The following is a 24,148-nucleotide window of genomic DNA, read 5'->3' on the forward strand; positions in this document are numbered from 1 at the left end:
TACCAGGTATATAATTACTACATTTCGGCATGGTCGAGCATAAACAATAATATGTTGTCATGATATTAGCTATTTGGTGCAAAGAAGTCTTAAATAACTTAGAATGTTGTTACACATTTTGGACATGGGCTGAACAGAAGTAATACCAGTACTTCCATAATGGTGCACATAAATGTGCCATAATATAAGGGTTGATATTGTGTTCACTGGACCACAGTAACAATTATATAAAAAGTTTGTACATATCTGATGCGATTTGAATAATTTCACTGAAAAAATAGCGAAATATATTCACTTTTAAGGGGATGTGGTACTGAATTTTGGTGAAAAATTGCAATTTATATATATATATATATATATATATATATATATATATATATATTTTTTTTTTTCCAAATTTCTCACAAAAAATTATTTCATATATGAGAAATATTTTGCAAAATTTATTTTCGTTATTCCTATCTATAAAAACAGATTTCTCAGAAACAAAGTAAGATAATGCAATGAAATGTTTACAACACATTTTTTAAACACCGTAGTCTATGAAAATGTCTATTATTTTTATCTCATTTGAAAAATACAGACACTGTAAGTTTTATGTAGGACCTTAAGAAAAATTTTTAAAAATATCCTTAACAGTATTTCTTTTATTCCAAACCATAAATAATAACAAAAAACAATACAAATATTCCATTACCTGATTATGCAGTTACATGTTAAGCCAAATAAATGGAAAAAAATTCTTTATTCATTCATTCGTAATCTGATTTAATGGTATGATATGCATTTTTCTGTTTAATTTTTTATGGACCAAATTTACAAATCAAAAAACCTGAAAATTTCATCATCTAATCTTGATTGAAGGAATTAGTGATTAAAATGAAATGTCACTGAAATCAGATTAAAAATAATGGAAGTTTCAAAACTCAATAGCACATACCCTTAATTGGACAACTCTTTATTCCACCTTTTTTCATTACGTACTCATCTTCAAAAGATGGAACTGAGATATTTCTAGATTCCATGCAAACAACTTGACTTTTTAAAATGCTGTGGTTAACTACAAAGTAGCAACGGTTCAAAAATTACATACAAACACAAAACATGACGCAAAAACATTCCAAGTCATTTTAGACATAAAAGATTACCAGAACATCCTCTGAAATTCCTGCTCTTGGGAAGCACATTTCGTGTTCAAGCTAACTTACATCTCCTAGCATGAGACGTTACCTCTGACAGACTGCATGATGGAGCATCCATGTCTGTAAATGCTATTCTGCTCAACTGTAATTAAAGGAATGGATACAAAATTATCTCACAGCATCATTTACGATTTTATCTTTTCTACAAGTCCTTTGGTTTACTCTGGTATTCCAACAAATGTCTTTTGCTTTGGTTATCCATTTCAGATGTTTGAGATTTTGGTCTCCACATTACTGCTGCCATTTTTGCTGTACGGAGGTGGTAACCTCACAATTAGCTGCGCAGGATTTGTTGCACTTCCCGCTTGCTGCCTTGGATTTTGTCCACCATTACCACCATTACTTCCCACTGATTTACCAAAACTATTCATAGCTGCCTGACCTCCACTGGATTTTGGAGTCCCTTGCACTTGTGCGGATTTCTGCTTGGCTCCTTGTGGTTCTGCAGGAGTGGAGCCGGGTCCCGGGGAGCTCGGATCGGGTGAGGTGGTGGACTGTCCCTTTCCTGAAGGGTGAAACACCAACGAGCTAGGGCTCGGCTGTGACTGGGCTGGCACAGGACCCTGCTGGTAGTGTTGGATATGTGACGGCGTGTTAGACTGGCTACTTGGCTGTGACGAAATGCCAGGTTGGTTTGCTGAACCAGGTGACTGTCGGTTTGGCATCGATGATGAAGAGGGCCCCCTCAAGTTTGGTCCATGTGGCTGGATATGTGATGGAGTGTTTGGTTGGCTATGTGCCTGCGTCAGTGCCGGGTTGAATGGAGGTTTGACAGAACTGGAAGCTACCATGGAAGGAGATGGCTGGGGCCTTGACAGAGGAGTGGAGATGTTGACAGATAGTTGTGTAGATCCTGTCTTGTTGCTGGGACCTGTACTCGATTTCTGTGAACCGCCACTGTAACTGCTGGCAGCTCCACCGCCACTTGTGAGGAATGTGCCTGGAGCAGAGACTCCTGCTCCAGGTGGAGTCCAGTTCGATGAGGATACATCTGGCGAACCTGAACAGGAGTGTAAACAAACTTCACTCATTGCCTATTTTAAGATTAAATGCAACACCAAAATTATAACTCTATCATATTATGCAGTGGCGGTTCCTCGGGGGAGGGAAGGGAGGAACGTCCTCCTCACATTTTTCTTCTTTTGAAAGTAAATACTAAATGAAATATATGCTTTGAAATTCGAGGAAGATCCGATAATTTTTAAATTCACAGCCATAAGAAAACCTCGGTTGATCGAGTTTTTAATGATGTGCACTCATGTGCTACTAGAAAACTGTGAGAGGCTGCGAGATTGTTTGTGTGGAGGAATGTCAATCCATTCCTCCTTTACTGCAGTTAATACACATAGACAACAGCGTGCTAGCGGACAAAGAAAGAAGCAGAGTTTTAAAGCAAGTAAATGAACGGATAGGGAGGAGATCCTCCTCTGAATCAGCGCATGGGCGGGAAATAGAAACCGACTGGTCTTGCAGCAAGCTCGCTACCGCTGCCATCTAATGATGCTGCATTCAACCAGATTATAACACATCTAGGAGGAGACACAATAAAAACAGTTTTAACACAAAGCTATGAAAGACACCATATATATATATTTTTTAAATTATAGATCAAAATATATTATTAATTGCATTTTATAAAAGCTACTATTCATGGTTTGAAACTTTCGAGGATATCTGAAAGTTTAAGTTGCATTTATATAAAACAAAGAGGAAGTAGTTCTACATTAGTATCGCAGACCATTTTGGCACCTGAAATTCACTTCCATTCATTGTCTGCTAGACAGGACAATAGCCACGTTGTCAGTTTTGCACAAATATCTTTGAAATTGAAAATACTGCAAACTACATTATTTTTAACATAAAAAAATTAATCGGCCACCGGCAGCTTTGAACAATAAAGGTAGTATGACTTTACAAGAACGGACATTCTTCAAAAGCATGTGATACTGAACTTGTAAAATGTACATGTAACAACACAGACCACATGGGTGGGTGCAGTTTTTTCGCTTTCCTAACAGATTATTTCTCATTCTCATTTCCGTAAAAACGATTCCGGTTACGTGTTAGTAGCTGGTCTCTTCCAACACATGTGATGCTGTAGTGTGCGTGAAAAATGCTGCGAGGTTGTGAATTTCCTTGTAATTGTTAGTTTGTGCAATTATTCAACAATGAATGGAAGTGAAAACATATTATATTTTGGACAATTTAGGAAACTCAGTTTACAAAAACAGATTATTGTTATACAAATGGGAGGAAGGCCAACCCCAACACTACCTGGTCTTACATGTATACATGTAGTCTAATTTGTAGCATGATTCTCTCAAGAAGGTGTCATTTTGCGCTGTTAACCTCTTTCCTCCTCTTAAGAAATATGCAGGAGACGCCACTGATATTATGGGAACAACAGTGATTGTAAATCAAGAACTTACATGCACTAAAGTGGACTATAAAGTAACGTCCTTTTAATTAATAGAGAGTTTTTGCACTATGCCATCCATAATTTGTTAACATTACATTTATGTAGAAAATAATTCGCCTTTGTCAGTATTGAAATACAGATCAAGTCAATGAATCATGTAAGATATTACCTGCAGAGTGATAATTTCCCAGATATCCGCAAGTATTGGGTGATGAAGCCCACCATGACCTTAGACGGCTGTTGATTTCGGGAAACTGGGGTCTTCTGCTCGGGACTTCATGCCAGCACTCAATCATAAGTGTGTATAACCTCGAAGGACAATCTTCTGGACATGGAAGAAGCTGTCTCGATCGGATCATATCTATCACCTCTTGATTGCTATACCCATAATAAGGCTGTAAAATATCATAAGCAAACATTAACACAATCACTGCCAATCATTAATCCATTTCCACATGAGTAAAGAAAATTTATTAATTCTATTATGATTACATAAATTCAAAACGTCTTTCCCCGTGTGTTTCAACGGTAGAGGCTCGCAAAATTAAAAAGAAATGGTCATTTTGACATTCCAAAACAGAATTTTCTCTACACTAATAGAAAGAAGCGGCTCAGAGACGAGCCATTTTAAATGTAGGATCCCCGCATCTTCACTAATAATCAATCACCTTTAAAATCCAGAAAATCCGAATCACTTTTTTCTAGCTTATTTTTTCGGTACCTAAAATATAATGGCCATTATGAACATCCAAAACAGAATTTTCTCTTCACAAGAAGAATGAAGCGGCTCAGAGATGCCCCATTTTAAATGTAGGATCCCCGCATCTTCACTAATAATCACCTTTAAAATCCGGAAAATTTGAAGCACTTTTTTCTACTCTTATTTATTCGGTACCTAAAATATTTCAGTCTCTAATCCTGGAAATAATTTCTTACTCTTATTTATTCGGTACCTAAAATATTTCAGTCTCTAATCCCGGAAATAATGGCCATAACGAGGAACGGGATGCGGTCCTGCATTCTCCCTTGACTTACTTCTTACACGACAGCATCGAAATGGGAATCCCGAACACAAGCTGATTTTCGAGAAAAAAAGGGGAAGGGTTTAAACCACTAATTCGCCGACATTATGCCGCAATAACACCGCAGTACGTGTAGTGACAAAAAAGCTGCGTCGAATTGAGCTCCTCGAACTCTATCTTCACTATAAAGGACAACTCTCTGTCCCCGTGCGTTTGGAAGGTAGAGGCTCGCAAAGTTTAAAAAAAATGGTCATTTTCACCTTCGAAAACAGAATTTTCTCTACACAAGAAGTACGAAGTGGCTCAGAGACCCGCCCAATTTTACGGAAGGGTTTAAACCACCCTTCCGCAGACATTCCAGTCGCCACAACTCCGCAGTACGTGTAGTCACAACAAAGCCGATGAGTGCGTTGAATACAGCTCGTCGAACTCTATCTCCAGTATAAAGGACAACTCTTAATCCCCCTGCGTTTGGACGGGAGAGGCCGGCAAAATTTCAAAATTTGGTCATTTTGATCTTCCAAGACAGACCTTTTTCTACACAATGAGAACGAAGCTGCTCAGAGGCCCGCCCTTTTAAATGTAGCATACCCGCATCTTCCCAAGTAATCACAGCTAACATCCAGCAAATCCACCACAATTTTCTCCAGCCTTAATTTTTGGGTACCTGAAATATTTGAGTATCTAATTCCGGAAATAATGGCCATACCGAGGAACGGGATGCGGCCTGTATTCCCCCTTGCCTGACTTATTACATTATAGCATCAGAATGGCAATCGCGAACACTTTCTGTTTTTCGAGAAGAAAGGGGGAAGGGTTTAAACCACCCTTCCACCGACATACTTGCCACCATAACTCCGCAGTACGTGTAGTCGCAACAAAGCCGATGAGTGCGTTAAATACAGCTCGTCGAACTCTTATCTAAAGTATAAAGGACAATTCTTTATCCCCCTGCATTTGGACGGGAGAGGCCGGAAAAATAAAAAAAAATGGTCATTTTGACCGTCCTAAACAGACTTTTTTCTACACAAGGAGAACGAAGCGGCTCAGAGGCCCGCCCTTTTTAATGTAGCATCCCCGCATCTTCCCCAGTAATCACCGCTAAAATCCGCCAAATCCGCCGCAATTTTTTCTAGCCTAAATTTTTGGGTACCTGAAATATTTGAGTCTCTAATTCCGGAAATAATGGCCATACCGAGGAAAGGGATGCGACCCTGTATTCCCCCTTGACTTACTTATTACACGATAGCATTAGAATGGCAATCGCGAACACATTCTGTTTTTTTCTGCCGACATTCTTGCCACCATAACTTCGCAGTACATGTAGTCACAACAAAGCCGATGAGTTCGTTGAATAATGCTCGTCGAACTCTATCTCCAGTATAAAGGACAACTCATACTCCCGCTGCGTTTGGACGGGAGAGGCAGGCAAAATTTCAAAATTTGGTCATTTTGACCTTCCAAAACAGACTTTTTTCTACACAAGGAGAACGAATCGGCTCAGAGGCCCGCCCTTTTAACACTAGCATCCCCGCATCTTCCCTAGTAATCACAGCTAAAATTAGCCATATCCGCAGGACTTTTTTCTAGCCTTAATTTTTGGGTACCTGAAATATTTGAGTCTCTAATTCCGGAAATAATGGCCATACCGAGGAACGGGATGCGGTCCTGTATTCCCCCTTGACCTACTTATTACACGATAGCATCAGAATGGCAATCGCGAACACTTTCTGTTTTTCGAGAAAAAAGGGGGAAGGGTTTAAACCACCCTTCCGCCGAAATTCTTGCCTCCATAACTCCGCAGTACCTGTAGTCACAAGAAAGCCGATGACTGCGTTAAATACAGCTCGTCGAACTCTATCTCCAATATAAGGACAACTCTTTATCCCCCTGCGTTTGGACGGGAGAGGCGGGCAAAATATAAAAAAAATAGTCATTTTTACCTTCCAAAACAGACTTTTTTGTACACAAGGAGAACGAAGCGGCTCAAGGCTCGCCCTTTTAACTGTAGCATCCCCGCATCTAACTAGTAATCACAGTTAAATCCGACAAAACCGCAGCACTTTTCACCAGCCCTAATTTTTGGGTACCTGAAATATTTGAGTCTCTAATTCCGGAAATAATGGCCATACCGAGGAACGGGATGCGGACCTGTATTCCCTGTAGTCACGACAAAGCAGATGAGTGCGTTAAATACAGCTCGTCGAACTCTATCTCCAGTATAAAGGACAGCTCTTTATCCCCCTGCGTTTGGACGGGAGAGGCCGGCAAAATAAAAAAAAATGGTCATTTTGACCTTCCAAGACAGACATTTTTCTACAAAATGAGAACGAAGCGGCTCAGAGGCCCGCCCTTTTAACTGTAGCATCCGCGCATCTTCCCTAGTAATCACGGCTAAAATCCGGCAAATCCGCCGCACTTTTCTCCAGCCTTAATTTTTGGGTGCCTGAAATATTTGAGTCTCTAATTAAGGAAATATTAGCCATACCGAGGAACGGGATGCGGCCCTGTATTCCCCCTTGACTTACTTATTACTCGGTAGCATCAGAATGGCAATCGCGAACACTTTCATTTTTTCGAGAAAAAAAGGGGGAAGGATTTAAGCCTCCTTTCCGCGGACATTCTTGCCACCATAACTCCGCAGTACGTGTAGTCACAACAAAGACGATGAATGCGTTTAATACAGATCGTCGAACTCTATCTCCAGTACAAAGGACAAGTCTTTATACCCCTGCGTTTGGATGGGAGAGGCCGGCAAAATTTCAAAAAACGGTCATTTAGACCTTCCAAGACAGACTTTTTTCTAAACAATGAGAACGAAGCTGATCAGAGGCCCGCACTTTTAACTGTAGAATCCCCGCATCATCCCTAATAATCACAGCTAATATCCGGAAAAATCAACCACACTTTTCTCCAGCCTTAATTTTTGGGTACCTTAAATATTTGAGTTTCTAATTTCGGAAATAATGGCTATACCGAGGAGCGGGATGCGGCCCTGTATTCCCCCTTGACTTACTTATTACACGGTAGCATCAGAATGGCAATCGCGAACACTTTCTGTTTTTTCGAGAAAAAAGGGGGAAGGGTTCCGCCGACATTCTTGCCACCATAACTCCGCAGTACTTGTAGTCACAACAAAGCCGATGAGTGCGTTAAATACACCTCGTCGAACTCTAGCTCCAGTATAAAGGACAACTATTTAACCCCCTGCGTTTGGACGGGAGAGGCCGGCAGAATTTAAAAAAATTGCCATTTTGACCTTCCAGACCAGACTTTTTTCTACACAAGGAGAAAAGAGAGGCTCAGAGGCCCGCCCTTGTAAATTTAGCATTCCCGCATCTTCCCTAGTAATCACCGCAATAATCCGGCAAATCCTCCGCACTGTTTTCTAGCCTTAATTTTTGGGTACCTGAAGTATATGAGTCTCTAATTTCGGAAATATTGGCCATACCGAGGAACGGGATGCGGCCCTGTATTCGCCCTTGCCATACTTATTACACGATAGCATCAGAATGGCAATCGCGAACACTTTGTTTTTCGAGAAAGAAGGGGGAAGGGTTTAAACCACCCTTCCGCCGACATTGTTGCCACCATGACTCCGCAGTACTTGTAGCCACAACAAAGCCGATGTGTGCGTTGAATACAGCTCGTCGAACTAAATCTCCATTATAAAGGACAACTCCTTATCCCCCTGCGTTTGGACGGGAGAGGCCGGCAAAATTTCAAAAATGGTCATTTTGACCTTCCAAAACAGACTTTTTTCTACAGAAGGAGAACGAAGCCGCTCAGAGGCCCGCCCTTTTAAATGTAGAATCACCGCATCTTCCCTAGTAATCAAGGCTAAAATTCGGCAAAACCCCAGCACTTTTTTCTAGCCTTAATTTTTGGGTACCTGAAATATTTGAGTCTCTAATTTCGGAAATAATGGCCATACCGAGGAACGGGATGCGGCCCTGTATTCCCCCTTGACTTACTTATTACACGGTAGCATCAGAATGGCAATCGCGAACACTTTCTGTTTTTCCGCCGACATTCTTGCCGCCATAACTCCGCAGTACGTGTAGTAACGACAAAGCAGATGAGTGCGTTAAATTCAGCTCATCGAACTCTATCTCCAGTATGAAGGACAAAACTTTATCCACCTGCGTTTCGACGGGAGAGCCCGGCAAATTTCAAAATTTTGTCATTTTGACTATCCAAGTCAGACTTTTTTCTACACAATGAGAACGAAGCGGCTCAGAGGCCCGCCCTTTTAACAGTAGCATTCGCGCATCTTCCGTAGTAATCACAGCTAAATTCCGGCAATTCCACCACACTTTTCTCCAGCCTTAATTTGTGGGTACCTGAAATATTTGAGTCTCTAATTCCGGAAATAATGGCGATACGGAGGATCGGGATGCGGCCCTTTATTCCCTGTAGTCACGACAAAGCAGAAGAGTGCGTTAAATACAGCTCGTCGAACTCTATCTCCAGTATAAAGGACAACTCTTTATCCCTCTGCGTTTGGACGGGAGAGGCCGGCAAAATTAAAAAAAAAAAAACGGTCATTTTGACCTTCCAAAACAGACTTTTTTCTACACAAGGAATCCGAAGCGGCTCAGAGGCCCGCATTTTTAACTGTAGCATCCGCGCATCTTCCCTAGTAATCACAGCTAAATTCCGGCAAATCCACCACATTTTTCTCCAGCCTTAATTTTTGGGTACCTGAAATATTTGTGTTTCTAATTCCGGAAATATTGGCCATACCGAGGAACGGGATGCGGCCCCGTATTCCAGGTTGACTTACCTATTACATGATAGCATCAGAATGGCAAACGCGATTACTTTGTTTTTCGAGAAAGATGGGGGAAGGGTTTAAACCACCCTTCCGCCGACATTCTTGCCACCATGACTCCGCAGTACTTGTAGTCATAACAAAGCCGATGAGTGCGTTTAATACAGCTCGTCGAACTCTATCTCTAGTATAAAGGACAACTCTTGATCCCCCTGCGTTTGGACGGGAGAGGCTTTTCAAAATTAAAAAAAACGGTCATTTTGACCTTCCAAAACAGACTTTTTTCTACACAAGGAGAACGAAGCGGCTCAGAGGCCCGCCCTTTTAAATGTAGCATCCCCGCATCTTCCCTAGTAATCACGGCTAAAATCCGGCAAATCCTCCCCACTTTTTTCTAGCCTTAATTTTTGGGTACCTGAAATATTTGAGTCTCTAATTTCGGAAGTAATGGCCATAGCGAGGAACGGGATGCGGCCCTGTATTCCCCCTTGACTTACTTAATACACGATAGCATCAGAATGGCAAACGCGAACACTTTGTTTCGAGAAAAAAGGGGGCAGGATTTAAACCACCTTTCCGCCGACATTCTTGCCACCATAACTACGCAGTACTTGTAGTCACAACAAAGCCGATGAGTGCGTTAAATACAGCTCGTCGAACTCTATATCCACTATAAAGGACAACTCTTTATCCCCCTGCGTTTGGACGGGAGAGGCCGGCATAATTTGAAAAAATGGTCATTTTGACCTTCCAAAACAGACTTTTTTCTACACAATGAGAACGAAGCGGCTCAGAGGCCCGCCCTTTTAACTGTAGCATCCCTGCATCTTCCCTAGTAATCACGGCTAAAATCCGGCAAATCCGCCGCATTTTTTTCTAGCCTTAATTTTAGGGTACCTGAAATATTTGAGTCTCTAATTTTGGAAATAATGTCCATACCGAGGAACGGGATGCGGCCCTGTATTCCCCCTTGACTTACGTATTACACGATAGCATCAGAATAGGAATCGCGAACACTTTCTGTTTTTCGCCGACATTCTTGCCGCCATAACTCCGCAGTACCTGTAGTCACAACAAACCCGATGAGTGCGTTAAATACAGCTCGTCGAACTCTATATCCACTATAAAGGACAACTCTTTATCCCCCTGCGTTTGGACGAGAGAGGCCGGCAAAATTAAAAAAAAAAGTCATTGTGACCTTCCAAAAGAGCCTTTTTTCTACATAAGGAGAACAAAGAGGCTCAGAGGCCCGCCCTTTTAAATTTAGCATTCCCGCATCTTCCCTAGTAATCCCCGCTAAAATCCGGCAAATCTGCTGCACTTTTTTCTAGCCTTAAATTTTGGGTACCTGAAATATTTTTTTAGTCTCTAATTTTCTGTTTTTCCTTCCACCGACATTCTTGCCACCATAACTCCGCAGTACTTGTAGTCACAATAAAGGCGATGTGTGCGTTCAATACTGGTCGTCGAACTCTATCTCTAGTATAAAGGACAACTCTTAATACCCCTGGGTTTGGACGGGAGAGGCAGGCAAAATTTCAAAATTTGGTCATTTTGACCTTCCAAGACAGTCTTTTTTTCTACACAATGAGAACGAAGCGGTTCAGAGGCCCGCCATTTAAATGTAGCATCCCCCCATCTTCCCTAGTAATCACAGCTAAAATCCGGCAAATCCACCACACTTTTCTCCAGCCTTAATTTTTGGGTACCTGAAATATTTGAGTCTCTAATTCCGGAAATAATGGCGATACTGAGGAACGGGATGCGGCCCTGTATTTCCTGTATTCACGACAAAGCAGACGAGTGCGTTAAATACAGCTCGTCGAACTCTATCTCCAGTATAAAGGACAACTCTTTATCCCTCTGCGTTTGGACGGGAGAGGCCGGAAAAATTTCAAAAAACGGTCATTTTGACCTTCCAAAAGACTTTTTTCTACACAAGGAGAACGAAGCGGCTCAGAGGCCCGCCTTTTTTACTGTAGCATCCGCGCATCGTCCCTAGTAATCACAGCTAAATTCCGGCAAATCCACCACACTTTTCTCCAGCCTTAATTTTTGGGTACCTGAAATATTTGTGTCTCTAATTCCGGAAATATTGGCCACACTGAGGAACGGGATGCGGACCTGTATTCCCGCTTGACTTACCTATTACACGATAGCATCAGAATGGCAAACGCGAAAACTTTGTTTTTCGAGAAAAAAGGGGGAAGGATTCCGCCGACATTCTTGCCACCATAACTTCGCAGTACTTGTAGTCACAACAAAGCCGATGAGTGCGTGAAATACAGCTCGTCGAACTCTATCTCCAGTATAAAGGACAACACTTTAACCCCCTGCGTTTGGACGGGAGAGGCCGGGAAAATTTAAAAAAAATTGCCATTTTGATTTTCCAGACCAGACTTTTTTCTACACAAGGAGAAAAAAGAGGCTCAGAGGGCCGCCCTTGTGAATGTAGCATCCCCGCATCTTCCCTAGTAATCACCGCTAAAATCCGGCAAATCCGCCGCACTTTTTGCTAGCCTTAATTTATGGGTACCTGAAATATTTGAGTCTCTAATTTCGGAAATAATGGCCATACCGAGGAACGGGATGCGGCTCTGTATTCCCCCTTGACTTACTTATTACACGATACCATCAGAATGGCAATCGCGAACACTTTGTTTTTCGAGAAAGAAGAGGGAAGGGTTTGAACCACCCTTCCGCCGACATTCTTGCCACCATCACTCCGCAGAACTTGTAGTCACAACAAAGCCGATGAGTGCGTTGAATACAGCTCGTCGAACTCTATCTCTAGTATAAAGGACAACTCTTGATCTAACTGCGTTTGGACGGGAGATCCCGGCAAATTAAAAAAAAAAATGGTCATTTTGACCTTCCAAAAAAGGGACTTTTTTCTACACAAGTAGAACGGAGCGGCTCAGAGGCCCGCCCTTTTAAATGTAGCATCCCCGCATCTTCCCTAGTAATCACGGCTAAAATCCGGCAAATCCGCCGCACTTTTTTCAAGCCTTAATTTTTGGGTACCTGAAATATTTGAGTCTCTAATTTCGGAAATATTGGCCATACCGAGGAACGGGATGCGGCCTTGTATTTCCCCTTGACTTACTTATTACACGGTAGCATCAGAATGGCAATCGCGAACAATTTCTGTTTTTCGAGAAAAAAGGGTGAAGAGTTTAAACTACCCTACTGCCGACATTCTTGCCGCCATAACTCCCCAATACGTGTAGTCAAACAAAGCCACTGAGTGCGTTGAATGCAGCTCGTCGAACTCTATCTCCAGTATAAAGGACAGCACTTAATCCCCCTGAGTTTGGACGGGAGAGGCCGGCAAATTTCAAAATTTGGTCATTTTGACCTTCCAAGAGGGATTTTTTCTACACAATGAGAACGAAGCGGCTCAGAGGCCCGCCCTTTTAACTGTAGCATCTGCGCATCTTCCCTAGTAATCACAGCTATAATCCGGGAAATCCGCTGCACTTTTCTCGAGCCTTAATTTTTGGGTACCTGAAATATTTGAGTCTCTAATTAAGGAAATAATTGCCATACCGGGGAACGGGATGCGGCCCTGTTTTCCCCCTTGAATTACTTATTAGTCGGTACCATCAGAATGGCAAACGCGAACACTTTCTTTTCGAGAAAAATGGGGGAAGAATTTAAACCACCTTTCCGCCGACATTCTTGCCAACATAACTCCGCAGTACGTGTAGTCACAACAAAGACGATGAGTGAGTTGAATACAGATCGTCGAACTCTATCTCCAGTATAAAGGACAACTCTGTATCACCCTGCGTTTGGACGGGAGAGCACGGCAAAATTTCAAAAAAACGGTCATTTTGACCTTCCAAAACAGACTTTTTTCTACACAAGGAGAACGAAGCGGCTCAGAGGCCGCCCTTTTATCTGTAGCATCCGCGCATCTTCCCTAGTAATCACAGCTAAATTCCGGCAAATCCACCACCCTTTTCTCCAGCCTTAATTTTTGGGTACCTGAAATATTGGAGTCTCGCTTGACTTACTTATTACACGGTAGCATCAGAATGGCAAACGCGAACACTTTCTGTTTTTCCGCCGACATTCTTGCCGCCATAACTCCGCAGTACGTGTAGTCACGACAAGCAGAACAAGCGCGTTGAATACAGATCGTCGAACTCTATCTCCAGAATAAAGGACAACTCTTTATCCCCTTGCGTTTGGTCGGGAGAGGCCGGCAAAATTTCAAAATTTGGTCATTTTGACCTTCCAAGACAGACTTCTTTCTACACAATGAGAACGAAGCGGCTCAGAGGAGGTCCGCCCCTTTAACTGTAGCATCCCCGCATCTTCCCTAGTAATCACCGCTAAAATCTGGCAAATACGCAGCACTTTTTTCTAGCCTTAATTTTTGGGTACCTGAAATATTTTAGTCTCTAATTCCGGAAATAATGGCCATACTGAAGAACGGGATGCGGCCCTGTATTCCCCCTTGACTTACTTATTACACGATAGCATAAAAATTGCAATCGCGAACACTTTCTGTTTTTTGAGAAAAAAGGGGGAAGGGTTTAAACCATCCTTCCGCCGACATTCTTGCCACCATTACTCCGCAATATGTGTAGTCACAACGAAGCCGATGAGTGCGTTAAATACAGCTCGTGAAACTCTATCTCCAGTATAAAGGACAACTCTTTATCCCCCTGCGTTTGGACGGGAGAGGCCGGCAAATTTTCAAAATTTGGTCATTTTGAGCTTCCAAAGACAGACTTTTTCTACACAATGAAAACGAAGCGGCTCAGAGGCCCGCCCTTTTAACTGTAGCATATCCGCGCATCTTCCCTAGTATTCACAGCTAATATCCGGCAAATTCACCAAACTTTCCTCCAGCCTTAATTTTTGGTTTCCTGAAATATTTGAGTCTCTAATTCCGGAAATAATGGCCATACCGAGGAACGGGATGCGGCCCTGTATTCCCCCTTGACTTTCGTATTGCACGATAGCATGAGAATGGCAATCGCGATTACTTTCTGTTTTTCCGCCGACATTCTTGCCGCCATAACTCCGCAGTACGTGTAGTCACAACAAATCCGATGAGTGCGTTGAATACAGCTCGTCGAACTCTATCTCTAGTATAAAGGACAACTCTTGATCTAACTGCGTTTGGACGGGAGATCCCGGCAAATTTAAAAAAAAATGGTCATTTTGACATTCCAAAAGAGACTTATTTCTACACAAGTAGAACGGAGCGGCGCAGAGGCCCGCCCTTTTAAATGTAGCATCCCCGCATCTTCCCTAGTAATCACGGCTAAAATCCGGCAAATCCGCCGCACTTTTTTCAAGCCTTAATTTTTGGGTACCTTAAATATTTGAGTCTCTAATTTCGGAAATATTGGCAATACCGAGGAATGGGATGCGGCCCTGTATTCCCCCTTCACTAACTTATTACACGATAGCATCAGAATGGCAAACGCGAACACTTTCTTTCGAGAAAAAAGGGGGAAGGATTTAAACCACCTTTCCGCCGACATTCTTGCCACCATAACTACGCAGTACGTGTAATCAAAACAAAGCCGATGAGTGAGTTGAATACAGATCGTCGAACTCTATCTCGAGTATAAAGGACAACTCTTTATCCCCCTGCGTATGGACGGGAGGGGCCGGCAAATTTTCAAAATTTGGTCATTTTGACCTTCCAAGACAGACTTTTTTCTACACAATGAAAAGGAAGCGGCCCAGAGGCCCGCCCTTTTAACTGTTGAATCTCCGCATCTTCCCTAGTAATCACAGTTAAATCCGGAAAAATCCACAACACTTTTCTCCAGCCTTAATTTCTGGGTACCTGAAATATTTGAGTCTCTAATTTCGGAAATAATGGCTATAACGAGGAACGGGATGAGGCCCTGTATTTCCCCTTGACTTACTTATTACACGGTAGCATCAGAATGGCAAACGCGAACACTTTCTGTTTTTCCGCCGACATTCTTGCCGCCATAACTCCGCAGTACGTGTAGTCACGACAAAGCAGATGAGTGCGTTAAATACAGCTCGTCGAACTCTATCTCCAGTATAAAGGACAACTCTTTATCCCCCTGCGTTTGGACGGGAGAGGCCGGCAAAATTTCAAAAAATAGTCAGTTTGATCTTCCAAAACAGACTTTTTTTCTACACAAGAAGACGGAAGCGGCTCAGAGGCCCGCCCTTTTAAATGTACCATTATCGCATCCTCACCAGTAATCACCGCTAAAATCCGGCAAATCCGCCGCACTTTTTTCTAGCCTTAATTTTTGGGTACCTGAAATATTTGAGTCTCTACTTCCGGAAATAATGGCCATACCGAGGAACGGGATGCGGCCCTGTATTCCCCCTTGACTTACTTATTACACGGTAGCATCAGAATGGCAATCGCGAACACTTTCTGTTTTTCGAGAAAAAAGGGGGAAGGGTTCCGCCGACATTCTTGCCACCATAACTCCGGAGTACTTGTAGTTACAACAAAGTCGATGAGTGCGTTAAAAACAGCTCGTCGAACTCTATCTCCAGTATAAAGGATAACTCTTTATCCCCTGCGTTTGGACGGGAGAGGCCGGCAAATTAAATAAGTTGCCATTTTGACCTTCCGAAACAGACTTTTTTCTACACAAGGAGAGCGAAGCGGTTCAGAGGGCCGCCCTTTTAAATGTAGCATCTCCGCATCTTCCCTAGTAATCACCGCTAAAATCCGGCAAATCCGCCGCACTTTTCTCCAGCCTTAATTTTTGGGTACCTCAAATATTTGAGTCTCTAATTCCGGAAATAATGGCCATACCCAGGAACGGGATGCGGCCCTGTATTCCACCTAGACTTATTTATTACACGGTAGCATCAGAATGGCAATCGCGAACAATTTCTGTTTTTCGAGAAAAAAGCGTGAAGAGTTTAAACCACCCTAATGCCGACATTCTTGCCGCCATAACTCCCCAGTAAGTGTAGTCACAACAAAGCCACTGAGTGCGTTGAATGCAGCTCGTCGAACTCTATCTCCAGTATAAAGGACAACTCTTAATCCCCCTCAGTTTGGACGGGAGAGGCCGGCAAATTCAAAATTTGGTCATTTTGACCTTCCAAGAGAGATTTTTTCTACACAATGAGAACGAAGCGGCTCAGAGGCCCGCCCTTTTAACTGTAGCATCTGTGCATCTTCTCTAGTAATCGCAGCTAAAATCCGGGAAATCCACCACACTTTCCTCCAGCCTTAATTTTTGGGTACCTGAAATATTTGAGTCTCTAATTAAGGAAATAATTGCCATACCGAGGAACGGGATGCGCCCCTGTTTTCCCCCTTGACTTACTTATTAGTCGGTACCATCAGAATGGCAAACGCGAACACTTTCTTTTTCGAGAAAAATGGGGGAAGGGTTTAAACCACCCTTCCGCCGACATTCTTGCCACCATGACTCCGCAGTACTTGTAGTCATAACAAAGCCGATGAGTGCGTTGAATACAGCTCGTCCAACTCTATCTCTAGTATAAAGGACAACTCTTGATCCCCCTGCGTTTGGACGGGAGAGGCTGGCAAAATTAAAAAAAACGGTCATTTTGATCTTCCAAAACAGACTTTTTTCTACACAAGGAGAACGAAGCGGCTCAGAGGCCCGCCCTTTTAAATGTAGCATCCCCGCATCTTCCCTAGTAATCACGGCTAAAATCCGGCAAATCCTCCCCACTTTTTTCTAGCCTTAATTTTTGGGTACCTGAAATATATGAGTCTCTAATTTCGGAAGTAATGGCCATAGCGAGGAACGGGATGCGGCCCTGTATTCCCCCTTGACTTACTTAATACACGATAGCATCAGAATGGCAAACGCGAACACTTTGTTTCGAGAAAAAAGGGGGAAGGATTTAAACCACCTTTCCGCCGACATTCTTGCCACCATAACTACGCAGTACTTGTAGTCACAACAAAGCCGATGAGTGCGTTAAATACAGCTCGTCGAACTCTATATCCACTATAAAGGACAACTCTTTATCCCCCTGCGTTTGGACGGGAGAGGCCGGCATAATTTGAAAAAATGGTCATTTTGACCTTCCAAAACAGACTTTTTTCTACACAATGAGAACGAAGCGGCTCAGAGGCCCGCCCTTTTAACTGTAGCATCCCCGCATCTTGCCTAGTAATCACGGCTAAAATCCGGCAAATCCGCCGCATTTTTTTCTAGCCTTAATTTTAGGGTACCTGAAATATTTGAGTCTCTAATTTTGGAAATAATGGCCATACCGAGGAACGGGATGCGGCCCTGTATTCCCCCTTGACTTACGTATTACACGATAGCATCAGAATAGGAATCGCGAACACTTTCTGTTTTTCGCCGACATTCATGCCGCCATAACTCCGCAGTACCTGTAGTCACAACAAACCCGATGAGTGCGTTAAATACAGCTTGTCGAACTCTATATCCACTATAAAGGACAACTCTTTATCCCCCTGCGTTTGGACGAGAGAGGCCGGTAAAATTAAAAAAAAAGTCATTGTGACCTTCCAAAGAGACTCTTTTCTACATAAGGAGAACAAAGAGGCTCAGAGGCCCGCCCTTTTAAATTTAGCATTCCCGCATCTTCCCTAGTAATCCCCGCTAAAATCCGGCAAATCTGTTGCACTTTTTTCTAGCCTTAAATTTTGGGTACCTGAAATATTTTTTTAGTCTCTAGTTTTCTGTTTTTCCTTTCGCCGACATTCTTGCCACCATAACTCCGCAGTACTTGTAGTCACAATAAAGCCGATGTGTGCGTTGAATACTGATCGTCGAACTCTATCTCTAGTATAAAGGACAACTCTTTATACCCCTGGGTTTGGACGGGAGAGGCAGGCAAAATTTCAAAATTTGGTCATTTTGACCTTCCAAGACAGAATTTTTTTCTACACAATGAGAACGAAGCGGTTCAGAGGCCCGCCATTTAAATGTAGAATCCCCCCATCTTCCCTAGTCATCACAGCTAAAATCCGGCAAATCCACCGCACTTTTCTCCAGCCCTAATTTTTGGGTACCTGAAATATTTGAGTCTCTAATTCCGGAAATAATGGCGATACAGAGGAACGGGATGCGGCCCTGTATTTCCTGTATTCACGACAAAGCAGAAGAGTGCGTTAAATACAGCTCGTCGAACTCTATCTCCAGTATAAAGGACAACTCTTTATCCCTCTGCGTTTGGACGGGAGAGGCCGGAAAAATTTCAAAAAACGGTCATTTTGACCTTCCAAAACAGACTTTTTTCTACACAAGGAGAACGAAGCGGCTCAGAGGCCCGCCTTTTTTACTGTAGCAATCCGCGCATCGTCCCTAGTAATCACGGCTAAATTCCGGCAAATCCACACACTTTTCTCCAGCCTTAATTTTTGGGTACCTGAAATATTTGTGTCTCTAATTCCGGAAATATTGGCCGCACTGAGGAACGGGATGCGGACCTGTATTCCCGCTTGACTTACCTATTACCACGATAGCATCAGAATGGCAAATGCGAAAACTTTGTTTTTCGAGAAAAAAGGGGGAAGGGTTCCGCCGACATTCTTGCCACCATAACTTCGCAGTACTTGTAGTCACAACAAAGCCGATGAGTGCGTTAAATACAGCTCGTCGAACTCTATCTCCAGTATAAAGGACAACACTTTAACCCCCTGCGTTTGGACGGGAGAGGCCGGGAAAATTTAAAAAAATTGCCATTTTGATTTTCCAGACCAGACTTTTTTCTACACAAGGAGAAAGAAGAGGCTCAGAGGGCCGCCCTTGTGAATGTAGCATCCCCGCATCTTCCCTAGTAATCACCGCTAAAATCCGGCAAATCCTCCGCACTTTTTGCTAGCCTTAATTTATGGGTACCTGAAATATTTGAGTCTCTAATTTCGGAAATAATGGCCATACCGAGGAACGGGATGCGGCTCTGTATTCCCCCTTGACTTACTTATTACACGATACCATCAGAATGGCAATCGCGAACACTTTGTTTTTCGAGAAAGAAGAGGGAAAGGTTTGAACCACCCTTCCGCCGACATTCTTGCCACCATAACTACGCAGTACTTGTAGTCACAACAAAGCCGATGAGTGCGTTAAATACAGCTCGTCGAACTCTATATCCACTATAAAGGACAACTCTTTATCCCCCTGCGTTTGGACGGGAGAGGCCGGCATAATTTGAAAAAAATAGTCATTTTGACCTTCCAAAACAGACTTTTTTGTACACAAGTAGAACGAAGCGGCTCAAGGCTCGCCCTTTTAACTGTAGCATCCCCGCATCTAACTAGTAATCACAGTTAAATCCGACAAAACCGCCGCACTTTTCACCAGCCCTAATTTTTGGGTACCTGAAATATTTGAGTCTCTAATTCCGGAAATAATGGCCATACCGAGGAACGGGATGCGGACCTGTATCCCCTGTAGTCACGACAAAGCAGATGAGTGCGTTAAATACAACTCGTCGAACTCTTATCTCCAGTATAAAGGACAGCTCTTTATCCCCCTGCGTTTGGACGGGAGAGGCCGGCAAAATAAAAAAAAAATGGTCATTTTGACCTTCCAAGACAGACATTATTCTACAAAATGAGAACGAAGCGGCTCAGAGGCCCGCCCTTTTAACTGTAGCATCCGCGCATCTTCCCTAGTAATCACGGCTAAAATCCGGCAAATGCGCCGCACTTTTCTCCAGCCTTAATTTTTGGGTGCCTGAAATATTTGAGTCTCTAATTAAGGAAATATTGGCCATACCGAGGAACGGGATGCGGCCCTGTATTCCCCCTTGACTTACTTATTACTCGGTAGCATCAGAATGGCAAACGCGAAAACTTTCATTTTTTCGAGAAAAAAAGGCGGAAGGATTTAAGCCTCCTTTCCGCCGACATTCTTGCCACCATAACTCCGCAGTACGTGTAGTCACAACAAAGACGATGAATGCGTTTAATACAGATCGTCGAACTCTATCTCCAGTACAAAGGACAAGTCTTTATACCCCTGCGTTTGGATGGGAGAGGCCGGCAAAATTTAAAAAAACGGTCATTTAGACCTTCCAAGACAGACTATTTTCTAAACAATGAGAACGAAGCGGATCAGAGGCCCGCACTTTTAACTGTAGAATCCCCGCATCATCCCTAATAATCACAGCTAATATAAGGAAAAATCAACCACACTTTTCTCCAGCCTTAATTTTTGGGTACCTTAAATATTTGAGTTTCTAATTTCGGAAATAATGGCTATACCGAGGAGCGGGATGCGGCTCTGTATTCCCCCTTGACTTACTTATTACACGGTAGCATCAGAATGGCAATCGCGAACACTTTCTGTTTTTTCGAGAAAAAAGGGGGAAGGGTTCCGCCGACATTCTTGCCACCATAACTCCGTAGTACTTGTAGTCACAACAAAGCCGATGAGTGCGTTAAATACACCTCGTCGAACTCTAGCTCCAGTATAAAGGACAACTATTTAACCCCCTGCGTTTGGACGGGAGAGGCCGGCAGAATTTAAAAAAATTGCCATTTTGACCTTCCAGACCAGACTTTTTTCTACACAAGGAGAAAAGAGGCTCAGAGGCCCGCCCTTGTAAATTTAGCATTCCCGCATCTTCCCTAGTAATCACCGCAATAATCCGGCAAATCCTCCGCACTGTTTTCTAGCCTTAATTTTTGGGTACCTGAAGTATATGAGTCTCTAATTTCGGAAATATTGGCCATACCGAGGAACGGGATGCGGCCCTGTATTCGCCCTTGCCATACTTATTACACGATAGCATCAGAATGGCAATCGCGAACACTTTGTTTTTCGAGAAAGAAGGGGGAAGGGTTTAAACCACCCTTCCGCCGACATTGTTGCCACCATGACTCCGCAGTACTTGTAGCCACAACAAAGCCGATGTGTGCGTTGAATACAGCTCGTCGAACTAAATCTCCATTATAAAGGACAACTCCTTATCCCCCTGCGTTTGGACGGGAGAGGCCGGCAAAATTTCAAAAATGGTCATTTTGACCTTCCAAAACAGACTTTTTTCTACAGAAGGAGAACGAAGCCGCTCAGAGGCCCGCCCTTTTAAATGTAGCATCACCGCATCTTCCCTAGTAATCAAGGCTAAAATTCGGCAAAACCCCAGCACTTTTTTCTAGCCTTAATTTTTGGGTACCTGAAATATTTGAGTCTCTAATTTCGGAAACAATGGCCATACCGAGGAACGGGATGCGGCCCTGTATTCCCCCTTGACTTATTACACGATAGCATCAGAATGGCAAACGCGAACACTTTGTTTTTCGAGAAAAAAGGGGGAAGGATTTAAACCACCTTTCCGCCGACATTCTTGCCACCATAACTCCGCAGTACGTGTAATCAAACAAAGCCGATGAGTGAGTTGAATACACATCGTCGAACTCTATCTCCAGTATAAAGGACAACTCACTATCCCCCTGCGTTTGGATGGGAGAGGAGGACAAAATTTCAAAAAACGGTCATTTTGACCTTCCAAAACATACTTTTTTCTACACAAGGTGAGAGATGCGGCTCAGAGGCCCGCCCTTTTTAATGTAGCATCCCCGCATCTTCCCTAGTAATCGCCGCTAAAATCCGGCAAATCCACCGCACTTTTTTCTAGCCTTAATTTTTTGGGTACCTGAAATATTTGAGTCTCTAATTTCGGAAATAATGGCCATACCGAGGAAAGGGATGCGGCCCTGTATTCCCCCCTGACTTACTTATTACACGATAGCATTAGAATGGCAATCGCGAACACTATGTTTTTCGAGAAAGAAGGGGGAAGGGTTTAAACCACCCTTCCGCCGACATTCTTGCCACCATGACTACGCAGTACTTGAAGTCACAACAAAGCCGATGAGTGCGTTCAATACAGCTCGTCGAACTCTATCCGCAGTTTAAAGGACAACTCTTTATCCCCCTGCGTTTGGATGGGAGAGGCCGGCAAAATTTAAAAAAAAAACGGTCATTTTGACCTTCCAAAACAGACTTTTTTCTACACGAGGAGAACGAAGCGGCTCAGAGGCCCGCCCTTTTAAATGTAGCATCCGCGTATCTTCCCTAGTAATCACAGCTAAAATCCGGCAAATACGCCGCACATTTTTCTAGCCTTATTTTTGGGTACCTGTAATATTTGAGTCTCTAATTCCGGAAATAATGGCCATACCGAGGAACGGGATGCGGCCCTCTATTCCCCCTTGACTTACTTATTACTCGGTAGCATCAGAATGGCAAACGCGAACACTTTCTGTTTTTCGAGAAAAAAGGGGGAAGGGTTTATTTAAACCACCCTTCCGCCGACATTCTTCCGCCATAACTCCGCAGTACGTGTAGTCACAACAAAGCCGTTGAGTACGTTAAATACAGCTCGTCGAACTCTACCTTCAGTATAAAGGACAACTCTTATTCTCCATGCGTTTGGACGGGAGAGGCCGGCAAAATTTCAAATTCGGTCATTTTGACGTTCCAAGACAGATATTTTTCTACACAATGAAAACGAAGCGGCTCAGAGAGCCGCCCTTTTAACTGTAGCATCCACGCATCTTCCCTAGTATTCACAGGTAAAATCCGGCAAATCCACCACACTTTTCTCTAGCCTTAATTTTTGGGTACCTGAATTATGTCAGTCTCTAATTCCGGAAATAATGGCGATACAGAGGAACGGCATGCGGCCCTTTATCCCCTGTAGTCACGACAAAGCAGATGAGTGTGTTAAATACAGCTCGGCGAACTCTGTCTCCAGTATAAAGGAGAACTCTTTATCCAACTGCGTTTGGACGGAGAGGCCGGCAAAATTTCAAAAAAACGCTAATTTTGACCTTCCAAAACAGACTTTTTTCTACACAATGAGAACGAAGCGGCTCAGAGGCCCGCCCTTTTAACTGTAGAATGCCCGCATCTTCCCTTATAAACACAGCTAAAATCCGGAAAAACCACCACACTATTCTCCAGCCTTAATTTTTGGGTACCTGAAATATTTGAGTCTCTAATTTCGGAAATAATGGCCATACCGAGGAACGGGATGCGGCCCTGTATTCCCCCTTGACTTACTTATTACACGGTAGCATCAGAATGGCAATCGCGAACACTTTCTGTTTTTCCGCCGACATTCTTGCCGCCATAACTCCGCAGTACGTGTAGTAACGACAAAGCAGACGCGTGCGTTAAATTCAGCTCATCGAACTCTATCTCCAGTATGAAGGACAAAACTTTATCCACCTGCGTTTCGACGGGAGAGCCCGGCAAATTTCAAAATATGGTCATTTTGACTATCCAAGTCAGACTTTTTTCTACACAATGAGAACGAAGCGGCTCAGAGGCCCGCACTTTTAACAGTAGCATTCGCGCATCTTCCGTAGTAATCACAGCTAAATTCCGGCAAATCCACCACACTTTTCCCCAGCCTTAATTTTTGGGTACCTGAAATATTTTTTCTCTAATTCCGGAAATAATGGCCAAACGGAGGAACGGGATGCGGCCCAGTATTCCCCCTTGATTTACGTATTACACGATATCATCAGAATAGCAACCGCGACCACTTTCTGTTTTTCGAGAAAGAAGGGGGAAGGGTTTAAACCACCCTTCCGCCGACATTCTTGCCGCCATAACTCCGCAGTACCTGTAGTCACAACAAACCCGATGAGTGCGTTAAATACAGCTCGTCGAACTCTATCTCTAGTATAAAGGACAACTCTTTATCCCACTGCGTTTGGACGGGAGAGGCCGGCAAAATAAAAAAAAAGTCATTGTGACCTTCCAAAAGAGACTGTTCTACACAA

At 43.2% G+C, this 24,148-nt stretch overlaps 1 protein-coding gene across 3 annotated transcripts in view; it reads right to left on the reverse strand.

Annotated features, from left to right (window-relative positions):
- Positions 1-794: 794 nt before the first annotated feature.
- Positions 795-24,148, reverse strand: part of LOC138708116 (tyrosine-protein kinase transmembrane receptor Ror-like) — an 811,918-nt gene continuing 788,564 nt past the window's right edge. For all 3 annotated transcript variants that reach the window (XM_069838318.1, XM_069838319.1, XM_069838320.1), the window contains 2 exons: positions 3,791-4,016; positions 795-2,202 (listed from right to left, as the gene is read on the reverse strand). In XM_069838318.1, coding sequence (XP_069694419.1) covers positions 1,406-2,202; positions 3,791-4,016 — 1,023 coding nt within the window. In that variant the 3' untranslated portion in view covers positions 795-1,405. The remainder of the gene's footprint in view (positions 2,203-3,790; positions 4,017-24,148) is intronic.

This window comes from Periplaneta americana, chromosome 10, assembly GCF_040183065.1.
Source record: "Periplaneta americana isolate PAMFEO1 chromosome 10, P.americana_PAMFEO1_priV1, whole genome shotgun sequence".
NCBI classification, from domain to species: Eukaryota; Metazoa; Arthropoda; class Insecta; order Blattodea; family Blattidae; genus Periplaneta; species Periplaneta americana.